Raw genomic sequence first — 19,897 nt, 5'->3', positions numbered from 1 at the left:
AGGATCAGCGGGAGTGTGTGCCCCGGCAGGAGTACAGGAAGTACGGAGGGGCCAAGCTGAACCGGCTCAACCCGGGGAACTACACGGCCCGGATCCAGGCCACCTCTCTGTCTGGCAACGGCTCGTGGACGGAGCCCGTGTTCTTCTACGTCCAGGCCAAAAGTAAGGCTTGCGGGGGAAGCCTTACTTGTCTGGGAAAGTGGACGTGGCGTGGGCCGGGGCTGGGGAAGGCTGGCCTGTCCTGGCCCTTCTGTTCTCTGGTTTTCCACTGGGGCCGAGTTGGCTGGCTTTCAGGAGGGTCACACTCCTCTTAACACGCTGAACTTGGGCTATGGAGCTGCTGCACTTGGGGCCCCTACCACTGGATGGGGAGACCTGAGCACCCCTTTGCAGGGAGTCAGCAAGAGGACTTTGCTCTCAGCTTGGTGTGTGTCTGAAGCGTTTCAAAAAGCAGTGAATTGCCCGTCCGCCTCCTGCCTCCGCAGAGGGGCTGGTTAGGGCTCAGGTCCCAGGCTTTGGCTCCTGAGGGTGACAGAACCCTGTGGGCCATCTGCTCCAGGGCCGGAGTCTCTGTGACGGCACCGCAGGCTGTGACAGTGTCCCCACACCGCCCATTAGTAAATCACAGGTGCGCGCTGAAAGTGCCCATGTGATTGAACCCCCACGGGCTCGCCATATCTGGAGCCGATGCTCAGACCACAGACGAGACAGAATCCCTGGAAGGCCGTTCTGTGTGAGGATTTCAGATACTGAAACTGAATTTGGGAAAGTGTATAAGCCACTAAAGGGCCTTCTCGCTTGGCTGAGAAAATTCAGTCTTTTGTTTCGTGACACACCTGTCCCTTATTAGTTCCACACTGACTTTCCACTGTTTCTTATTAGAAACCCAGTTTTTTAGAGTATTTTGTGTCCAGAGAGTGGGGTCAAATTTGGTAAATGCCATTTCTGGCTGCTTCTCCCACAAGAGGGAGTAGCCCCTCCTGGCCCAGCGGTGTGGCTTAGGGGCCTGGTGGCCGTCCCTTGCGCCCCGGTCCCTCCTGGTGCCATTTTCCAATTCAGGACCCGGCTGACCCAGCAGCCCGCCCCCTGGTTGGCTCCTGGCAGTCAAAGGTGCACAGGCCATTTTCAAGCCCAACAGTGACATGTCGTAAGAGTGACCAACCGGGGAAACGAAATTGCTGGGTCAGGTTTCAGGGGTAAATAAGTGCCGAAGCAGATAGGCCGTCAGCTAACGCAGTCCCCGCAGAGACCCCGTGCCCTGCTCTGGCCAGTTATCCTGGGCCCCCCCGTTGCAGCGCCGGCTCCTTCACTGCCTTCCTGGGACCCTCTCCAGAGTGGTGGCCCGCTTCCTCCTCTTTCCTCTCCTGTCTGCATCCATCCCTTGGGGACAGAGCCTGGGGCTGGGGTCTGCCATCTGGCAGTGGTCTTGGAAACAGTGGCCTTGGCTTCTCTGCAGAGACGACATGCCCCTGGCAGCCACTGCCGCCCCATGTGCACCCACGAGCCCCGCTGGTAGAACTTTCCCAGCAGAACTGGGCACATACCGCAGGGCCACTAAGTCTGCACGCCTGCCTTCCCGTGTCCCACAAGACCCTCTCCGCCTCGTCTGCTGCTGTTTATCAGAAACTTGGAAAGCTTTCTGGCAGCAACAGCCCTTTCAGGAGCCCTTCATGTGCTCGACTCCCCTGGATACCTCTTCAGACTCTCCTTCTCCAGACTCAGTGATCTTGGTCTTCTCACAGCCCAGCACCACAGGCCCATTTGCTAGTAGCTGAATCGTTTCGTCTGTTCCTGGATGTGCTCTGGTTTCTCCATGTCCCCAAGGAAACGTGAGACTTGAAAGGAACATGATGCAGCAGCCTGACCGGTGGCATGGATGACACCAACTAAAAAACAGTCCCCGGGGGCAGAAAGAACAGACTCCACAGGCTTCCCGAAGGCAGTGATCACTTGCAAGCAGTCTCAGGAATTTCAAAGGAAAGGAGCCTGCATCCGTTTCTGAGAGCTGTTTGATAAACACGTCTTTGATGTAAAAATTAAAATAGCTTTAAGAGACCTTAAAGAATAGTGACAGTCATGGTTTTTAGTGGGGAGGGAGATCTTTATTGGTGAGCGCAGCTAGGCCCCCGGTGAGGCCCCACAACGTCCCCACGGACGCAGCTCCACCCGCGTGTCCCACAGGCACCTCCCAGTCCCTGTGCACAAAACCAAAGTCACACTTGCTACCCCCAGTACACCTCTGTTCTTTGTTCCAAGCTCAGCCAGTGCCCCCTTGGTCTGCATCGCGCGCAGGCCAGGACCCTCCCAGTCCCCCAACTTCTCATTCAGACCTGGCTCCTCGATTTCTCCCTTTAAAGAATTCTGGAGCTCTGGCTGGTGTGGCTCACTGGATTGAGTGTCAGCCTGCGAACCAAAGGGTTGCTGGTTTGCTTCTCAGCCAGGGCACATGCCTGGGTTGTGGCCAGGTCCCCAGTAGGGGGCACTCAGGAGCCAGCCACACATGGATGTTTCTCTCCCTCTCGTAAAGACAAAAAGAACTCTGGACTGCAGCATCGGCCACCACCACCACCCTAGCTCAGAGCCTGCAGGGCGCTCACTGCGTGGGGAGTGTGCGCACAGTGGGTACAGGAAGCTGCGTTTCAGTCTAGGAGTCACGCTGCCAGTGGCCCGTGTGACCCAGGGGAGGGCAGGCCGCCTCCGAGCATCCTCCGTTTGTGGGAAGGCCGTGGTTGGTTTGTGAGGGCCGGGCCGGGTAACACAGACCATGCCCGGGTCCCCTCCTGCTCCCTCCAGGCCGTCCTGGGGCACAGTTCTTGGGGGGTTGAGGGCACCCCCTAGCTCCTTGTAACCTGCAGGAAGAAGTTCCGGCTGCTTAGTGTGGACGAGGCCCCAGGGCGCTGACCCGCCTTCCCTCCTTACTGCTCCCAGTCTGTCCTCTGCGCCCGAATATCCGCCCGACTCTCTTCTCCTCCCCTGTCCTCTCTGCACCCCGGATGCATTGGCTTCCTGCACCCGGCAGTGTTTCCAGGGGTGTGGGTCAGTGTCCCCATGTGCAGTCAGACATCTGTCACACAGGTGCCAGGGACAGGCACAAGCCGGGCTGCTGTGAGCACTGGGCTCTCTCCGACCCATGACTAGACCCTGCCATTTGGGGAGAATTCAGAGTGACTCTGGCGAGGGTGCCGGCCAGCTATTATTTTTCATTTTCTGTGGCTCTGTCTTTAGATACATGAAAGTCAGCCCGGTGTAAGCCCTGCCTGTGTACGCGTCTCTGGGCATTTATTGCAGCAAATGTGTGCCTTTTCGGCACAGTCGTTACAGTGCAGGCAAAGACTGTCCTCCTCGAGCCCGTCACGTGAACTGTTACTTCAGAAAACACCGATCTTCGACAGGAAGGACGCGCATGCTCTGCAGTCTGCACACACTGGCCGTCCCTGCCCACAGCTCCCTGTGTTTGCTCGCGTTTCCCATGCCGTTTGCCTTCAGAACCCGCAGTGCACGGCAGGGCAGAGGAGGAACGTTCAGGGGTTCCCCCCCCCCTTCCAGCTCAAGGAAGCGCGGGGCTCGCTCACCTTGCTGCCCCCTTGCTTTCCCGCAGCCACGTACGAGAACTTCATGCACCTGATCATCGCGCTGCCGGTCGCCGTGCTGCTCATCGTGGGCGGGCTGGTGATCATGCTGTACGTCTTCCACAGGAAGCGGTGAGTGGCGGCGCGCCTGGGGGCGGGCGGTGTGACGGCGTGGCCCTGGGCCAAGGGCAGCTTCTCGAGGAAATCCTGTATTTTTCCATGTATATAATGCACACTTTTTTGCCCAAGTTTTTGAGGGAATAATAAGGAAGTGCATGATACACGGGTGTAGCGATTATATACCGTGGGGTGCAATAACCCCGTGCATGGTGCGCACAAAATCCTGGGTGCGCAGTTACACAGGAAAATGCCTAGTTTATGGATCGGAAAACCTGATTTTCCAATCAAGTGTTCTTCGTAGGAACTGAGAACGTTTCCCGATGGTTCAGCAAGGACACCCTTCTGGGGGGGGGGGGTGCCATCGTCCCCTCCCCGGCGGCTCCGGCACACGGACGCTGCTGCTATGCGAGGCTTCCCCAAGCTCGATCTCTTAACCCTGCTGACCCAGCAACGGTTTTCATTTCCAATGAAGTAAAGAGATGAATGTTTCTTAAAAAGCTCTATTCCGAGGCCACTGAAGAAGCCAAAAGACATGATAGCAACTGTCTGCCAGCCCCTGGGCCTGAGCGGGTGTCGCTGACGGCTGGGGACACCGGGGTCTGCTCACTCCCCTTCTCCTGATACGTAGCAAAACAGAATAGATAAAACTGACTTGAGAAAGATGCGAGTATGTACAGGAATGTGCACAGATGGATTTTTTATTTTTGTTTCTTCTGGCATTTTTTAAAAGTCTACGCTGTATCCTTTCTGACAGGAGCAACAGCAGGCTGGGGAATGGCGTTCTCTACGCTTCCGTGAACCCAGAATATTTCAGCGCGGCGGACGGTAAGCCTCTCCGCTCTCTGCGTGGCGGCCCCAGGTCAGGGAGTGTTGCTAATTCAGGAGGAGGGGTTTGTGTTATTTCCAGGTACCTCTGGCTTCAGAGCTGTCTTCGTTAGCACTTTTTTTTTTTTTTTTTTTTTGAAATCGAAGTTTTTAGCACTTCCCTGAATATCTCAAAAATCCTGGACGGCTTGGGGTGGCCGAGGAGAATCAGGCAGCAGAGCTGACTGCGGCCGGCACAGTCCTCAGTCTGTTTAATGGCTTGGAATTTTATGCTAGAGTGAGAAAAGCTGTGAAACTGTTGACATCCCGGCGGAGGCTACGCTGCTGCTGACAAAACAGACCTTCTCTTGATCCAGCTCAGTCTGCGCGTCATCTTGTCCTGCTTGTCTTTGATCGCTATGGCTTCCCTGCATTTTTGTACCTCCAAGTTTTTCTGTTCCTTCCCTCCTGGGGGCTGAGGATTCACACCTTCACAACCCAGTCACGGTCCCCTTGGTAGTGACTCATGAGGGCCATGTACCCAGGTGGCTGAGAGGGTCTGACTTGGGTTGTACTCGATGTTTTTTTCTCTTTCTTTCTTTTTTTTTTAGCCCTAGCGTGCTTAAATGCAAATCTTGAACAGTGAGCCGGGGTGGGGCATTGGCCATCGGGTCCAGTGACACCAGGACCATTAAGTGGCTCCCTGCTTTGTCCCCTTTGGTCCCAGAAGGTAGACGGTTGCCTCCTCTGAAGGGGAATCAAGCGTGGAATAATAAGCATGTTACTCCTGTTCGTAGGAAGGTCTCACAATGTTGTAATTTTTAAAAACATTTTATTCATTTATTCTTAGAGGGGAAGGGAGGAAGAAAGAGGGAAACATCAATTGGTTGCCTTTCCCGTACCCCCAACTAGGGACCTGGCCCACCACCCAGGCACGTGCCCTGACTGGGAATCCAATTGGCGACCTTTTGGAACCTTTGTGGGACGATGCCCAACCCACTCAGTCAGACCAGTCAAGACACACTTTACATGGATATATGTCCATGTGTGTGCACACACACCCCATGCCCTCATGTGTGTATATGCACATGGAAAGCATATAAAACGTTCTGGAAAGATGCACACCAAACTTAAGTTTCTTATGTTGAGAATCTTTTTCCCTAAAAAAGAAGCAAGAAGCTTTTTATCCACTGTATCAATAATAGCTTTTAAAAAAAGAAATTAAGTGAGGTAAGGATCATCACATGCTTAACGAGCTTTGCAGGAGGCGGTGGGTGGGGGTAACACATGGCCCCACCCTGGTCTGTGCCAGTTGGACTCAGGCCACTGGAAAGGGCCTGCTGTGCACGGACAGAAAGCCGGGCAAGGCGGCACGCGGAGCTCTGAGTGCAGAGTGCCCGGGAAGTGCAGAGAGAGCACTGAGACCGGAGCACCGGGCCCTCTGGTGATTCGCCATGCCCGGCTCTGCGTCTCCCAGAAGGCTCTCACTACGCCCTCACTACTCTTGTGAAACAAAACCCACCACAAGCACCCCTGCCATCCCCCAGGCCAACAGGTGGGGGCGCTGTCACCTCGTTTGCATTTAATTTCTTAGGCCTCCTGACAAGTGCCACCATATAGCTGGGTTCCTCAAGGGGCAACCAAATGACATTGCAGTTCAAAAATGCTTCGGCAACTCCTTGCTCCAAAAACTAATCTGCCTGTCGCCACCCTCCAGGGCTTCGCTGAAAATCCCCTGCGGGGCGGCACTGATGACACTGTGCTCGGGCTGCTAGGTCGGGTCAGGGCTGCTGGGCGGACGGAGAGGAAAGGACGGTGTGTGGGGCCCGGGGACCTCCCCAGGCACGAGTGTCCCTGGTTCCCACTCCAAGTTTCGTGACGCGCTACGCAGTTCATTCTGGTCGAAAGCAGGCCTGGCTTTTCGGAGATAAACGCACAGAGACACCCCCATCTGGGGGGTGTTGTGGATGCCGGATCCGCTGGGTCCCCTCGCGTCCGGACTCGCCTAAGCAAGCGCCAGCCTCCTGTTTGCGGCTGTAAACCATCAAAGCCGGGTTCGGGGTCCACTTGCATTTGTGAAACGTCTCAACACGTATGCACTAGGAAATACGAAAGCGTCTGTGGGAGAAAATTCTAGATTGACTCACACAGTTCCTAGTGCACACTCCTCAGGGCCTCCGATACTGGGGGTATGTCGTGGGTGTCATTTTTAAGTCTCTTTCCTTTAAGACATCACTTAAACGTCAATACTGGGGACTCGGGATGTTGGGACACAGTTGCCAGCCTACTGCTCCGGGGACATCCAGCTGAGGTTCAGGGTTGATGTCTGGAAGCGCAGAAGCAGACAGGCACCGTCCCAGGCCCCAGTCTTTCTCGTTTCTGAGCCGGGATCACCCCCTCCCACCACGCTGGTGTGCGGCGGTGCTCACCCCCAGAGCCTTCACAGGCAAGGAAGGTGGCTCACAGCCATAGACCGAGGTTACGATGGAGATTTCGTGTGCAGCTCATGGGGCAGGTTGATCTCACTTTACTTTTCACCCCACCCATTGGATTTACGGAATGGATCCTGTTTTGTTGTCTTTCTTACCTCCTTTCTTCCCCTTCCTTCCTGCCTCTGATTATTAGTTTATTTATTTTCTTAAACCAGATGGAATCTGATCAGAAGCAGAGGCTGGAGAGGAAACTCTAGTCAGGCTTGGTCATGACCTCCCGGCCCCTCACCACAGTGGTGGGAGGTCCCCAGGCTCACAGAGCCCAGGCCACAGCCCCGGAGGGACACCTCTGCTCATCCGCATCCCTCCATGCTGGTCACCACTGAATGCCCCTCGGTGCCCACACTCAGTGGCTCCGGCACTTGTTACATGCCCCAGGTCTTCAACCAGACCAGCGTTTCCAGTGGAAACATGATGCCAGCCCTTTATGTGACCTTACATTTTTCTAGTAGCTGCATAAGAAAAGTAAAAAGAAGCAGGTGGAATAATTGTCAATGTATGTTTCACTTAACCCAATATATTGAAAGCGTTATCAGTTTTAATATAGAATCACTATAGATGTTATTGAAATATTTATTGTGTTTTGTGCTCAGTCTTTGAAAGTGTGCATTTTATACTTACTGTGTGTCTCAAATCGGACCGCTTTCTGGTTCTTACTATACGCTGTTAGAATCCTCAAATTTTCTAGGACCCCTTGAGGATCTGAAATACCAGGATCTGCACTTACGGTTCCCTTTTGAAATCCACAGCACGGGGGACGTTTCAGAACAAGCCCAGTCGCCGTCCCCCAGCGTCCGCCTAGGTGGGCTCTTCGCCCCGGACGCCGCCCAGCAGCACGCCCGCCCACCCGGGCGCACGGCACTACGGTGTTTCAGTCCCGTTTCCTTCTCCTCCTGCAGTGTACGTGCCCGACGAGTGGGAGGTGGCCCGCGAGAAGATCACCATGAACCGGGAGCTGGGCCAGGGCTCCTTCGGGATGGTGTACGAGGGGGTCGCCAAGGGCGTGGTCAAAGACGAGCCCGAGACCAGGGTGGCGATCAAGACCGTCAACGAGGCCGCGAGCATGCGCGAGCGCATCGAGTTTCTCAACGAGGCTTCGGTGATGAAGGAGTTCAACTGCCACCACGTGGTAAGGGCAGGCCCCCCAAGGAGGCAGGACCTGACGCAGGGAGAACGTGTCCCTGGAGCTCCCAGCAGGACAGTGGCCACCCTGTGGGTTTGGTGACTTGTCCCCATCTGGCTTGCGGAGTTCCCCCATCACCTGCCTCCCTGCGGGCTTGAGACGCGGGTGCTCAGGAAGGTTCTGGGTGGGACACAAACCCTGGCCCTGCTGGGGGGGGTGGCAGTTGTGGACGTCCTCATTCTCTGAGCCCTCCTCTGTGTCACCCCTCAGGTGCGTCTGCTGGGCGTGGTGTCGCAGGGCCAGCCGACGCTGGTCATCATGGAGCTCATGACTCGGGGTGATCTCAAAAGCTATCTCAGGTCCCTGCGCCCGGAAATAGAGGTGGGTTGGGTTGACTGCTTTGCACATCGCCGGTTCCCTTCCCTCAGAGCCTTTCCCCAGAAGGCGCTGCGTCTTGAAGTTCATTTGCATCCGCTATTTCCTGCTGCATGCTTGGTCATGGCCTCACTGGGGGTCCCGTTACCTCCTGCACTGCCGCCTCTCCCTGAGGGCCCGCCTGGCTGCCCACGTCAGCGCTGTGTCCTCTCTGAAGCCAGGCCTGTCCCCTGGCCAGGAGTCACCCTCTGCCCCACTGACTTCTCCACCCCTTGCCTGGCCTGTCCCATGTTTAGTGCCCTGTGACCCCGTCCTCCCCATCACATGCAGCTCCCCCCCCCCCCCAGGCACAGGCTGCAGCGCAGGGCCGTGTTTGTGGCAGGCAGCCTCACACTGCACGCTTCTCAGAGTCCAGCGTCAGCCTGACCGCATTGCTGTGCTGGGGGGGCTTTCCCACCCGGCCTTGTGCGCAAGCCCCGCCCCTGCCCCGCCCCCGCCCCACCCCCAGCCTGTGCCTTTGAGACCAGGGAGCCCTGTGGGGTGCGGATTGGTTTTTGCACTCTTTTTTAAGGATGGAGAGACTTGGGTATACACACTTTGTACAGTTGTGTTCTAAGCAGGCGATTTGCAGGCATTTCTCTTTAATTCCAGATCCAGTCGGTTGCTTCCTATTGCACAGGGAAAGGCTCACCCACATATTATGTTGGTCCCCCTTCCAGAATAAGCTTCAGTTGGACCTGCACCCATTGCCAAGTGCTTGTTTTCCTCATATGCCCACACAATACTCATCCAAGGAAGGCCACGCCACGTGGCAAAAAAAATTAATCTCGATATTTTTGTGCTGTAGTAGAAAGTTGGGGAGAGAGGAAAAGATTGCACTCACAACGATGGGTGTTGCGGGTAACGACACACACAGTGTCCACGGGACACACGTCTGCTTATTTTCTCGAAGCCTTTGTCAGGTTCTCCCCTTCCTGCTCGACCTGTACTTTGGTTGTAGAAATAAAAGGGACATGGTAACAGATAGGAGTCCAAGTCACCAAGAATCAGTGATATCAGAAATGGCTTGTTTCAGTTTACATACCCTTTGCTCTACTCCAAGTAGAAAATGCCGGTCCCCAGCTGTGCTCGGTGGAGTCTCTGTAGCTCCCTGTGATGTGGTCACCAGCAGGTGTCCGGTGTGACCACGAGGCAGAAGCTGTGGTCTCTGCAGTCCTCTGGTCCCTCCAAACCAGTCCCGGTGCCTCGGCAAAACGGCCCCTGCTGCTCCGATGGAGCCGAGCTGGGTTTGCAGACCCCGCAGGAACGTGGGGTGGGAGGGACGCCTGGATGTTCACACGGACTCTTTGTCTTTGCCCGACAGAGCAACCCAGCCTTCGCCCCCCCGAGCCTCAGCAAGATGATCCAGATGGCCGGGGAGATCGCAGACGGCATGGCGTACCTCAACGCCAACAAGTTCGTCCACAGAGACCTTGCTGCCCGGAACTGCATGGTGGCTGAAGATTTCACCGTCAAAATCGGAGGTGTGTCCTTAGCCTCTCAGACCTGAGCGAGAACCACACTCGCACGTGTTTTAGGGACTGAGGCGGCCTGACTGCCCTTGGGGAGGCTTCGCCCACGCCGCCTGTGAGCGCGCCATCGTCCCCAGTGGACAGTCCCAGATGTGGCCAGGCTGGCTCTCACCCTGATGGCACGTGGGCGCCACGGTCCAGGAAGCGGGCCCAGCGGAGCCGAGGCCAGCGCCCCTCAGGTTCCTCTCTTGGCATTTGAGGCATTTCTCGGCAGGATAATTCTAAGCATTGGTTACAGAAATAATTGAGGTGGTGTCCTCAGGTGACTTTGACTTGGGAATAAAAAGGGCCATTCAGCCCTTTCTGGGCAGCTCAGTTGGTCTGAGTGTCGTCCCAAAACATCAAGGTTGAGGGTTTGATGCCCGGTTAGGGCACATAGAAGAATCAACCAGTGATGCATCGGTAAGCGGAACAACAAATCAATGTTTCTCAAGTCGACAAAAAAGTATTTCAAATATTAAAAACAAAACCTTTCTCTCTAGCTCTTGACCTATCTGCTCTGGAAACGCCTACCTTCTTGTACTGATATTTTTCTCTTTGACAATGATGTTGAAGGAAGTGTTTTGGCCCTTCGAGGGCAGCGACCACCCTCTGGAATGGTTTCCAGATGCGGGGTCAGCCTCCATACCGGTCACTCGAAGCTGCTAGAGGCAGCGAGGGAAGCCCCATCATAACAGATATTCCTTGGTCATCAGCTGCTCAGTAGGGGCCGCCGGGGTGCCCCTGGACTTGGCCTCTGGAGGCACCTGCACCAGGCGACTGGTGCCCCTTGAAGCCGGAGAGACTGCCCTGCCCCAGGCTTCCCAGGGAAGAGCCCCTCTGGCCGCCATCGGGGCTTCCTTTGTGACCTGACTCACTTCCCCTTCTGTCCCGGTGCCCCTCACTTCTCCGTCCCCATGGGGATGCCACCAGCTCCCCTACCCCAGAGCTGGGGAGTTGGATGGGCTTGGGCTTAAATCCAGGTGCTGCCACGAATGGGCGAGAGCTGGGGGGAGTGCCTCACGTTCGGTGAGCCTCCAGGTCTTCGCCTGTGGCACGGGAGTGGCAGCGGAGCAGGCCCGGGAGGTGGCAGGGTCGGCGCAGGAGCACTTGCCCAGGTTCTCGCTGTCAGCGTCCCCCCCCTCGCCCCCTCCCTGGCACCTGGGGGGGCTGCCATCCTCCTTCCTCTGCAGACGCTGGGAGTGGGCAGGCCACGGCGTCACTTGCCCTTTGAGGTCCAAGTCCCCAGGGACTGTATTTGCTTTTCAACCATGTGACATATTTATAGCGATTCTTTCTTTCCTCTCAAAAATCTGAAATTAATCTTTTGTATTGGAAGAAACAGTGTGTGTCCTTTGATTTCTTTTTTTCTTTTTCTCTCCCCTTTTTGAACAGATAAAGGCACATCCTGATTTGCATGTGCCTGTATTAATTCTGGGATAAGATTTCGGTTCTTCACTAGGGCCCAAAACTCTGCTTCCAGCGCCCAGCGCCTCCTGGACTATAGTCTGACACTTGTACCAGAGGCAATGTGGCAAGTAAATGATGCTGGTTAACATCAGTCCAAGGAGCCGGGCTCGGTCTGCGGCCTTACGTTTCTGTGGCCGAGTCAGGGACACGCAGGAGCCTGTCCAGAGGAGAGCGGCCCTGTCTCCTGGGGGGGGGGGGGCGCTCAAAAGAGCCCCTGTACGGAAAGGTTACGTCTCTGAGCGGGAAATCAGCCTGACAAAGAGGTAATAATTTAGGATTCTAAAGCAAGCCTGCCATCAAACATGATGATGTGACATCTTCTAGAGACATGGAAAATGGAAGAAATTTCCAAAAACGAGTGGGAGGAATCTGTTGAAAAACATTATGGAGTAATAGCGCCAGAGGCCTGGTAAATAGCGCCTCCCAGGAGTTGCTCCGGGTTCTTTTTCCACCGTGACTGTGAACTGGGCATTTTCTGCTGTGTCCCACGGTGGAGGCCCTGTCCTGCGGCAGCTGAGGGGCGCTGTCCAGTAGTGAAGTCAGCCCGCCCCTGCTTTTCCTCAGTGTTAAAGCTCGTGTTAGTGACCTCTGGCCCACACAGAATTCGTGTTAACTGCCAGTCATTTGAAATGCAATAAGGGATTAACTTTTCAAAGAATCAGAGCCTCGGTGTATTTAGGAGCAGAGGGTTCTGGGTAGTTGCTTGTCATGTGGGGAATCAACTCAGCTCTCACGGCTCCCTCCTGTGGGTTGCAGTGCCATGCGGCCCCTTTAAGTGTGCCACACCCCAGACGCAGGTGTGGGGCCCCTGTGCAGCAGGGGCGGTGCCCCCCCCCCCCACTCAGAGCTGCTTAAACAGCCTAACTCCCAGGCCTTCTGTCTGCCCCGCAGATTTCGGCATGACAAGAGACATCTACGAGACTGACTATTACCGGAAAGGAGGGAAAGGCCTTCTGCCTGTGCGCTGGATGTCCCCTGAGTCCCTCAAGGATGGCGTGTTCACCACTCACTCTGATGTCTGGTATGAGACGCTCTCCCTGGCACTCGGGCCCCCCGGGCGCCACAGATCCCGCTGGCTCGGTGTCCATGGCATGATTTTCCTCCTGTTCCCTGTTCCTTGTCACTTATTTCCTGCTTTGGCCGAGTGTTAGGCAGGCCGCAGTCCATCACTGAGGTTGCCCTGTTGTCAGTGGGCTAGCTGAGGACAGATGACCCTTGTGGCATCGAAGGCATCTGCAGGACCCTGTGTCTTTCACTCCTTAGCTGCTCACAATGGGGCTTGGAGCCCTCGGCACTGGAGCCAGATGTGCCAGCAAACTGCACCTCTTGGCCTGTCCCCACTTTGATCTTTTACAGTAAACACATGGGGTCTGGGGGTGCCTCACTTTGAACTTCAGATTGCGGCCACTGCTCTGCATCGACCCAGAGCTTATGAGCCTTGATGTGTTTTCCTGCTGGTCCCACTGCTGAGCGTCCTCGTTCAGTGGGCACCCGTGGTGCTGGCCCAGCCATGGGATGGAGAGAAAACTCACCCACAAGGGTTCGGGGGACTCTCAGTGTTGTTGTGTGTGGCAGCTCCTCGGTGACACTGTGGCCAGGCGGTCAGGCTCTGAGACACAGCCGAGGTCCTTGGCACGCGCGGGTCCTGGCACACCTGCCTCCCAGCACGCCAGCTGGGTTCTCGGCTGCCCCTGCGCAGGTCCCATTGCTGACGCGTTACAAAAGCGATGGGTGTTTACTCCAGCTCTCCGGGTAATTTAAATAGTGGCCTGCATGGCTTTTTGTTAAGCTCATGAACCTTCCACAGTTCAGGGGCCTTGGATCTTATTGCAAAGACAGGTGCAAATTGGAACTAGCATTCGAATGTGCCAGGCAAGGCGTGATTGCTTCCCGAGCTCGAATATGAGGTCTGTTTTGTCCCAGCCTGTCCCAGATGGTCATCTCTCTATCGTCGAATCAAAGTGCCTGACCTTGTGCTTTGGTGGAGAGGTGGCGATGTGTGCCGGACAGGCCCCTGTGTTTGGCAGGTGACACATACGCTCTCCTTCAATGTCTTCCCCCGTAGTCTGGCCTCCTACACCAACAGGCAGGGCTGCGTGCGTGGCGGGGCCGCTCACTGTTCCTCCTGCTGACTGGGTTCCTCGGCTGCCCCCTTTCCATCAGCTCCACTCTGTCCTAGAGACTCTTCCTCACCCGTGACCTCCCAGGCCCAGCCAATGGTGCCCTCCTCACCTCCCACCTACACAAATGAGCCCTCAACAGGCCTGCAGCCCCCCAGCTCCGGGGGGCGGGGGGCAGACTTCCTCTTTCCCTGGCCCCACTGGGCTTATGAGATCCCTGTTGAGCTTTCCAACACCCCAAGGCTTGACCCTGACCCTGACCCTAAACCAGTGAAATCAGAACTCCAGTCAGAGGTCCAGGCAGCAGACTTGAAACCTGGCTGAATGGCTCTACTGTGCAGCCCTCATTGAGAGCCACTGGGTGGAGGTCTCTGCAGCTGGGAGCCCTTCGGACAGCTGGATGGCCCCCGGCCACGTTTGAGGCACTGACTCGCTGTCCTGGTGGGGCCTGGGGATCCACGTTTGATTATTTTAGAAAAGTTTGTCTGGAGACTGCCCTACCAAGTAGATGGCCAGGGTTAGGCCCCACCTTAGCTTGCCTGGGGTTCAAGTCCAAGGGGCCCTGAAACTCCCTCTACTTGCATGTCCTCAGCTCTGTGACCAGGGCCCCACTTACTCTGCAGGGAACATGGTGGCAGCAAGGGAGGACGAGCGGTCTGCACTTAGCACAGTGCCCAGAACGCATCTGCCGAGTGCTCAGTTGCCACCGTGGGGCCATTTCTCAGGGCTGCCTGGGGTGGAAGGATGCTGGACCGGAGGGGGCTGCAGGGCTCTGCCTCTTTCCCAAGACTCACGTCTCTCTCCTCCCTGTAGGTCCTTTGGGGTCGTCCTCTGGGAGATTGCCACGCTGGCCGAGCAACCGTACCAGGGCTTGTCCAATGAGCAAGTCCTGCGCTTCGTCATGGAGGGCGGCCTTCTGGACAAGCCGGACAACTGCCCTGACATGCTGTGAGTACCCTGGGTCGCAGGTGGGTGGTGGCTCGAGGGCTCCAGCCCAGGCCCCGGGGGGCAGCTGGAAGAGCTTCGTTGTGCGGGCAGGGCTGGTCCTTTGCGCAGTGTCTGCATTCCAGCCGCCTTCCTCAGTCCTCTGGTTCTGACTGTGGCTGGCCCTGTGGTTTTGGAGGCAGACATCTCTGTGAAATATTGGGGAAAAGCAGTCTTTCGCATCGTCTCCATGCAGTTTAGAAACAGGAAAAGGCAGTAGCGTGGCACTGATTACTATTAAGCTGAGGTCCCAAGCCAGTTAATCCACAAAGCTTCATGGCCGGACGCCTTTGTGCACCGACCGGGTAGGGTGAGCCTCGGACAGCCAGCTGCTGCCCCGCAGTGGGGTCCCCCTGGGTCTGTCTCTGTAAAGTATGTATAAGCTTCATGATCCTGTGAGTGACATGCTCCCTGAGCCTCGGGCAGGCCCTGGTGGCCGGAAGCACAGTCTAGCTGACCTCCCTGCACCCAGCTCTGCGCACACCCAGCTCCAGGCAGGGCCAGCAGACTGGTCTCCTCACCTCTCTTCTGTTCAAAGAAAACCATGCACTTGGCTCCCAAGAGTGGTCAGCTATGACACCTTGGGGGCCTCATGGCTGGGTTTGTAGGAGAGGCCCCTCTGCTGGAGGAGGCGGGAGGGCCTTGGTGTCTTTGCTGGAACGGGTCACAGCAGGGTGTGCAGGTGTCTGTGGCTGGGCAGCAGGTGCAGGCAGGGAGTCTGGGACTAACGGTCAATATGCACGTGGAGGCGGGGCTCAGAGATCCCTCTGGACCCCTCTGGACCCCGCAGGTACAAGGTTGGCTCTCACTAGGACCTTGAGCCCAATTCAGGAGTTTTCCCGAAGTGATTTTCAGGACAGGTGCAGGTACATGGAGGGGTGGCACCCTTGTCTCAGTGTGCACATGTGTGTGTGTGTACAGGGGACAGGGGACCCACTCATCCTCTGAGCGAGCACAGGCCTGGGCTGGGGGTGCAGGTGGGGCCACCAGAGGCAGGGGCTCCACTTCTCCGAGGGCGGTGCACCAGGGGCCCAGGTTCCTGGATCCCTCATGAAGGGACTTCCCAGGACAGCGTCCAGTTAGTGCGTTCTCTTGCCCAGCATGGGAATTCTCTCTCCCCACCTATTCTTAGTCATTTGTTGCATTATAGCATTCCCTAAAACCGAACAGCTGAAGACAACAAACAGCATTTGCTATGTCACAGTCTCAGGGCTGGGTGTCCAGGAGCCGCCTGGCCAGAAGGCTGCAGTGTGGGGTCCACCTCCGAGGTGAAGTGCTCACGTAGCCGAGCGCCATGTGAGGCCTGAGTTTCTCTGTGATGCAGCTCCGGTGTCCCTGTGCCGTGCAGCTGGCTTCTAGAGCAGGGCTCAGCCACCTGTTTCTCTGAAGCACCGAGTGCCACCGTGCTCAGCCCCGTGGGCCCAGCTGGTCGTGGCTGCAAAAGCTGCCGCAGACGTCACATGAGCAAGCGTGGCTGTGTGCCAGTGAAACTTTATCTTTGGAGTCTGACATTTGACTTCCACATAATTTTCATGCCCCAAAATATTATGCTTATTTTGATTGTTTTTTCTACCAGTTGCAAGTGTAAAAACCATTCGAGACCCTTGCAAGCTTGGCCCAATTCCCCATAGCTTGCCTGGCCCAGGCGAGGGTGCAGGATCCCGCAGCATCCACTGTGGCCTGCCCTCAAAATCACCCTCCACAGTCCATCACCTGCTGACACATGGATTCTGCATCCTGGGGATAGGTCACATGGGGTGTGACCACTGGGAGGTGAGGCCACTGGGGTGGTAGAAGCTGGTTTCACACCCACCAACTCCCAGTTCCCTGCAGGCTGACTGCTTTGCACTTTGAAGCATGTGGTTGCTATCTTCTTGTTAGCCCATGCTAAAAAAAAAAACTTCATTCGGAGGAAAAGTATTAGTAACAGAGAATGAAGAAAGATCGATGCCCACTGAGTTTGCATGGAAGTGTGCAGTGCGGAAGGGAGGCCAGCACTCAAACGGGTGGAGTTCCAGCAAGTACACAGAGGGTCCTAGAAAGCAGGTGTCAATTTGGGGGTGTTCGTGTGATTAGGGGGTAGTGGGAGGAGAAAGGTTGTTTTTAAGCTTTCTCTTGGGCTTGGGTGAAAGTTTGTCTCTGAGAAGCTTGCGGGGCTCCTGAAGTTGATCCAGCTCCAGGTGTAATTGAATGTGCCCGGGAAGCAGCCCGCCTGCCGCGGGAGCCGCAGTGTACTTGCTGTTCCCACCGCCGAGCAACGAGGGGATTTACGTGCAGGGCTGCTCCTGGATATGAACTCTGTTTAAGTCAGGAGGCCTGTCTGCTTGCCATCCAGAGCCCCTCGGCAGACTTCTGTCTCTTCTAAGTCTAGGACCAAATGAAGGAGGCAAGTGGGTCACACAGAGAGAGCGTCTGTGTCGCCCTCAGGGATGTATCCATGAGCTTAGGCGAGGTAGCGCTGCTGTGGGGGACGAGCTCTCTTGTCACAAGAGAAAAGAAGGGACCCCCGTCTCTCCCAGAGAACAGGGATGTCACTGAGCCCCTGGGGCTGCCCCGAGAGCCCTGCTGGGCATCCATGGGGGGGATGAACCACTTGTCCTCTGGGTCCCAGCCAGTTGAACAGGCACCCACAGGGTGACATGGGTGAGGCACGCGCGTGGCTGCTGGTGGCTTCAGCTCAGCATCAGGAAGATGCTGCAGCTGCCCGGTGACGCCCGTGAGCAGGTGAAGCTGCAGCCCTTCAGGTCAGGCTTAGAGGAAGGCTCCCGGTCCAGGCCTCCGAGGGTCCAGGCCTCAGTGTGAGTTCACTGAGCAGGTGGCATGTGGCCAGATTCATCTTGTGGCTTGCTGTCTGTTGTTCTATTGGCCATTCTATTATTTATTTATATTTATTAATTTACTTATTTTAGAGACAGAGGGAGAGAAACATCAGTGTGCAGTTGCCACTTGCACGCCCCCCACTGGGGACCTGGCCCACAACACAGGCTTGTGCCCTGACTGGGAATCGAACCAGTGACCCTTTGGTTTGCAGGCCCACGCTCAGTCCCCTGAGCCACTCCAGCCCGGGCCAATTCTATATTTTAAATTGATGACAAAGCTTACCCTTAACCTTCTCTTGGGCTCAGGCCCCATATTCCCGCCACAGGCGTCCCTGACCCCCTCTGGGCATGTGCTGGCTGCTGGCTTCCTGGGTTTGCCAAGCCCAGGTTTTGCTGGTAGTTTTGTCAAACAGTCAGGGTGGCCGCCCTGGCCCAGGCAGCCTTGTGACGGGCCTTCCTGTGGAACGCAGGCCCCATGCCCGATCTCCGCCCAAAACCAGAGTACTGGGTGAGGGGTCGGTGGGCCTCACTGTCCCACGGCCCCTCCTGGCTGAGAAGTGGTCCATAAGACAATTTGGGATGTTTGGGGCCGCCAGGAGGAGGTGGCGGAGGGCTCGCGCAGCCTCCAGGGTCTCTGTGACAGCCGGTCGCTCAGCACTGAGACGGAGGCTAAGCTAACACGGGGCCGTGGGCACACCTTGGCCGTGACCATCACCTGCCAGCCACAGGCAGGTGAGGAGGTGAGGCACACGGCGTGCAGGAGGGAGCAGGCGGTGCAGTCCCCTCCAGCCTGCAGCTCCCACTGGGCGGCAGCTCCATTTGGACCTGACCCGACCTGGGTGGAGGGCTGTGCACACCCCAAGTGTGTGGGGGGGGGCAGGAGGTACCACCTCACCAGAGCTGACCAGTGTGAGACACGTGCTCCTCTGAAGAGGAGTTTTATCAGCTCATAAATCCTTCTAGAATCTACTGGAAAGTTTTCTTGGGGAAGCAGTGTAAACAAGGTCTCAGATCCCACAGAATGAAGACTTCCTTTTATGGCCGCTCTGGAAGGGCTGGTTGGAAAGTGGCCTCCGTGGCCTGTGTGTGCTGAGGTCACGCAGCCTGCACCCCCGCCGGAGGCACCGCCTCACCCCGGGCCACAAGGGCGTGGAGCCAGGGCTTGTCCCCTGTCCTTGGACCTGGCCGCTCTGCTCTTCAGGGGCAAGTGAGCCAGCCGAAGGGGTCTTCCCAGCTGTGCCATAGACAGATTTCCTGTGTTGGGGGGGGTCCTTTTTTTAGGAAGTGGTGGGGGACATGAGAAGGGGGAGCTGCCAGTTTATCACTGCAACCCCCATGGCACCTGTGGTTCTGGGGTGACACAGGAGAGGGGGTGTCTCCTGGCGGGGCCGTGGGTTCTCTGTTCAGGTAGAGAGAAAATTCCCCCTTTGGAGGCAGGTGACCTTCATGGCGCAGCCACCCTCTTGCCCAGAGGGCCTGTCCCTGCCCCGCCCCCTCAGGGGACCTCAAACCAAAGATTAAATCCCTCTGTACTTCTGCTTCTCGTCGCCAAAATGGGGGTCTTTTCTGGTGCACCTGCTTCCAGCTCGAGTTTGCTACCAGACCGCAGCGAGAGCTGCTGAGAGCTCCTCGGCGTCCGCCTCATGCATCCACTGTGCTGGCCTGGATGTGGGTCGTTCAGTGGTGAGGGGACGGCTGAGTCGCTCACTCCACAGGTCATGGCACTTTCTGCCAGAGCTTGGGTGGCCAGCCTTATGTGTAAAGGGCCACACAGGCCACATGTGGGGCTCAGAGGCCACATGGGCCCCGTTCTGACTGCTCCGCTCACTCGAGAGCAGCCATGGACGTTGTACACCCGCGTGCGTGCTCCTGCCACAGCCAGACTTGTTTTACAGAAGCCGGCAGCAGCCTCGCTGCCCTGCACCCCCCCCCCGCCCCTCAGGGTCACGTCCTCAGCATCTGGCTTGACCTGACACCTTTCTCCCCGAGGCTTTCAAGGTGGCAGGCCTGGTCGGCTAGGGCCTTGCTCTGTGCAGGCTGGGGTGCATGCCCCTGCAGCTTCTGCCCCCGGAACTTTCCCTGGGGCCGCGTGTGAGCCAGGTGGTCTGTTGGACAAGCGGCTGCCCTGACAGATGGCCAGGAGTCAACTTGGGGTGCTTTGGCCTTCCTAGACATGAGGTGCTGCAATTGGCCATTTTGGTTGAAAAGCATCTTGTTAACCAGAAGTTTAAAAACAAAAACAAAACAAAACAGATCCAGCGAGAACAAAAGTGGAAGGGAAGGCACTTTGCTATCAGACTCACATGAGAAAGGGCCCGCCCCAGAACTGTGGCCTCCCCTGCTCCCTGCGGTCAGCAGGGACACGCTTGCCCATCAGCCTCCTTTATGCTCCAGAGGTCGACTTTGCTGGCCCTTCTGAGTTCTTGTTCCTACGCAGCAGAGCCTCGGCCCGCAGCTGTTCTGAACCCTTG

General features: G+C 56.6%; 1 protein-coding gene across 4 annotated transcripts in view; it reads left to right on the top strand.

Annotated features, from left to right (window-relative positions):
* Positions 1-19,897, top strand: part of IGF1R (insulin like growth factor 1 receptor) — a 231,257-nt gene that overhangs the window by 203,213 nt on the left and 8,147 nt on the right. For all 4 annotated transcript variants that reach the window (XM_037145944.2, XM_037145943.2, XM_037145946.2 and 1 more), the window contains exons 13-20: positions 3-162; positions 3,599-3,701; positions 4,444-4,514; positions 7,885-8,114; positions 8,379-8,489; positions 9,847-10,006; positions 12,395-12,524; positions 14,437-14,571. In XM_037145944.2, coding sequence (XP_037001839.2) covers positions 3-162; positions 3,599-3,701; positions 4,444-4,514; positions 7,885-8,114; positions 8,379-8,489; positions 9,847-10,006; positions 12,395-12,524; positions 14,437-14,571 — 1,100 coding nt within the window. The remainder of the gene's footprint in view (positions 1-2; positions 163-3,598; positions 3,702-4,443; positions 4,515-7,884; positions 8,115-8,378; positions 8,490-9,846; positions 10,007-12,394; positions 12,525-14,436; positions 14,572-19,897) is intronic.

This window comes from Artibeus jamaicensis, unplaced genomic scaffold, assembly GCF_021234435.1.
Source record: "Artibeus jamaicensis isolate MK-2021 breed Jamaican fruit bat unplaced genomic scaffold, CSHL_Jam_final scaffold_612, whole genome shotgun sequence".
NCBI lineage: Eukaryota > Metazoa > Chordata > Mammalia > Chiroptera > Phyllostomidae > Artibeus > Artibeus jamaicensis.
This window is presented reverse-complemented; position numbering and strand designations above follow the sequence as displayed.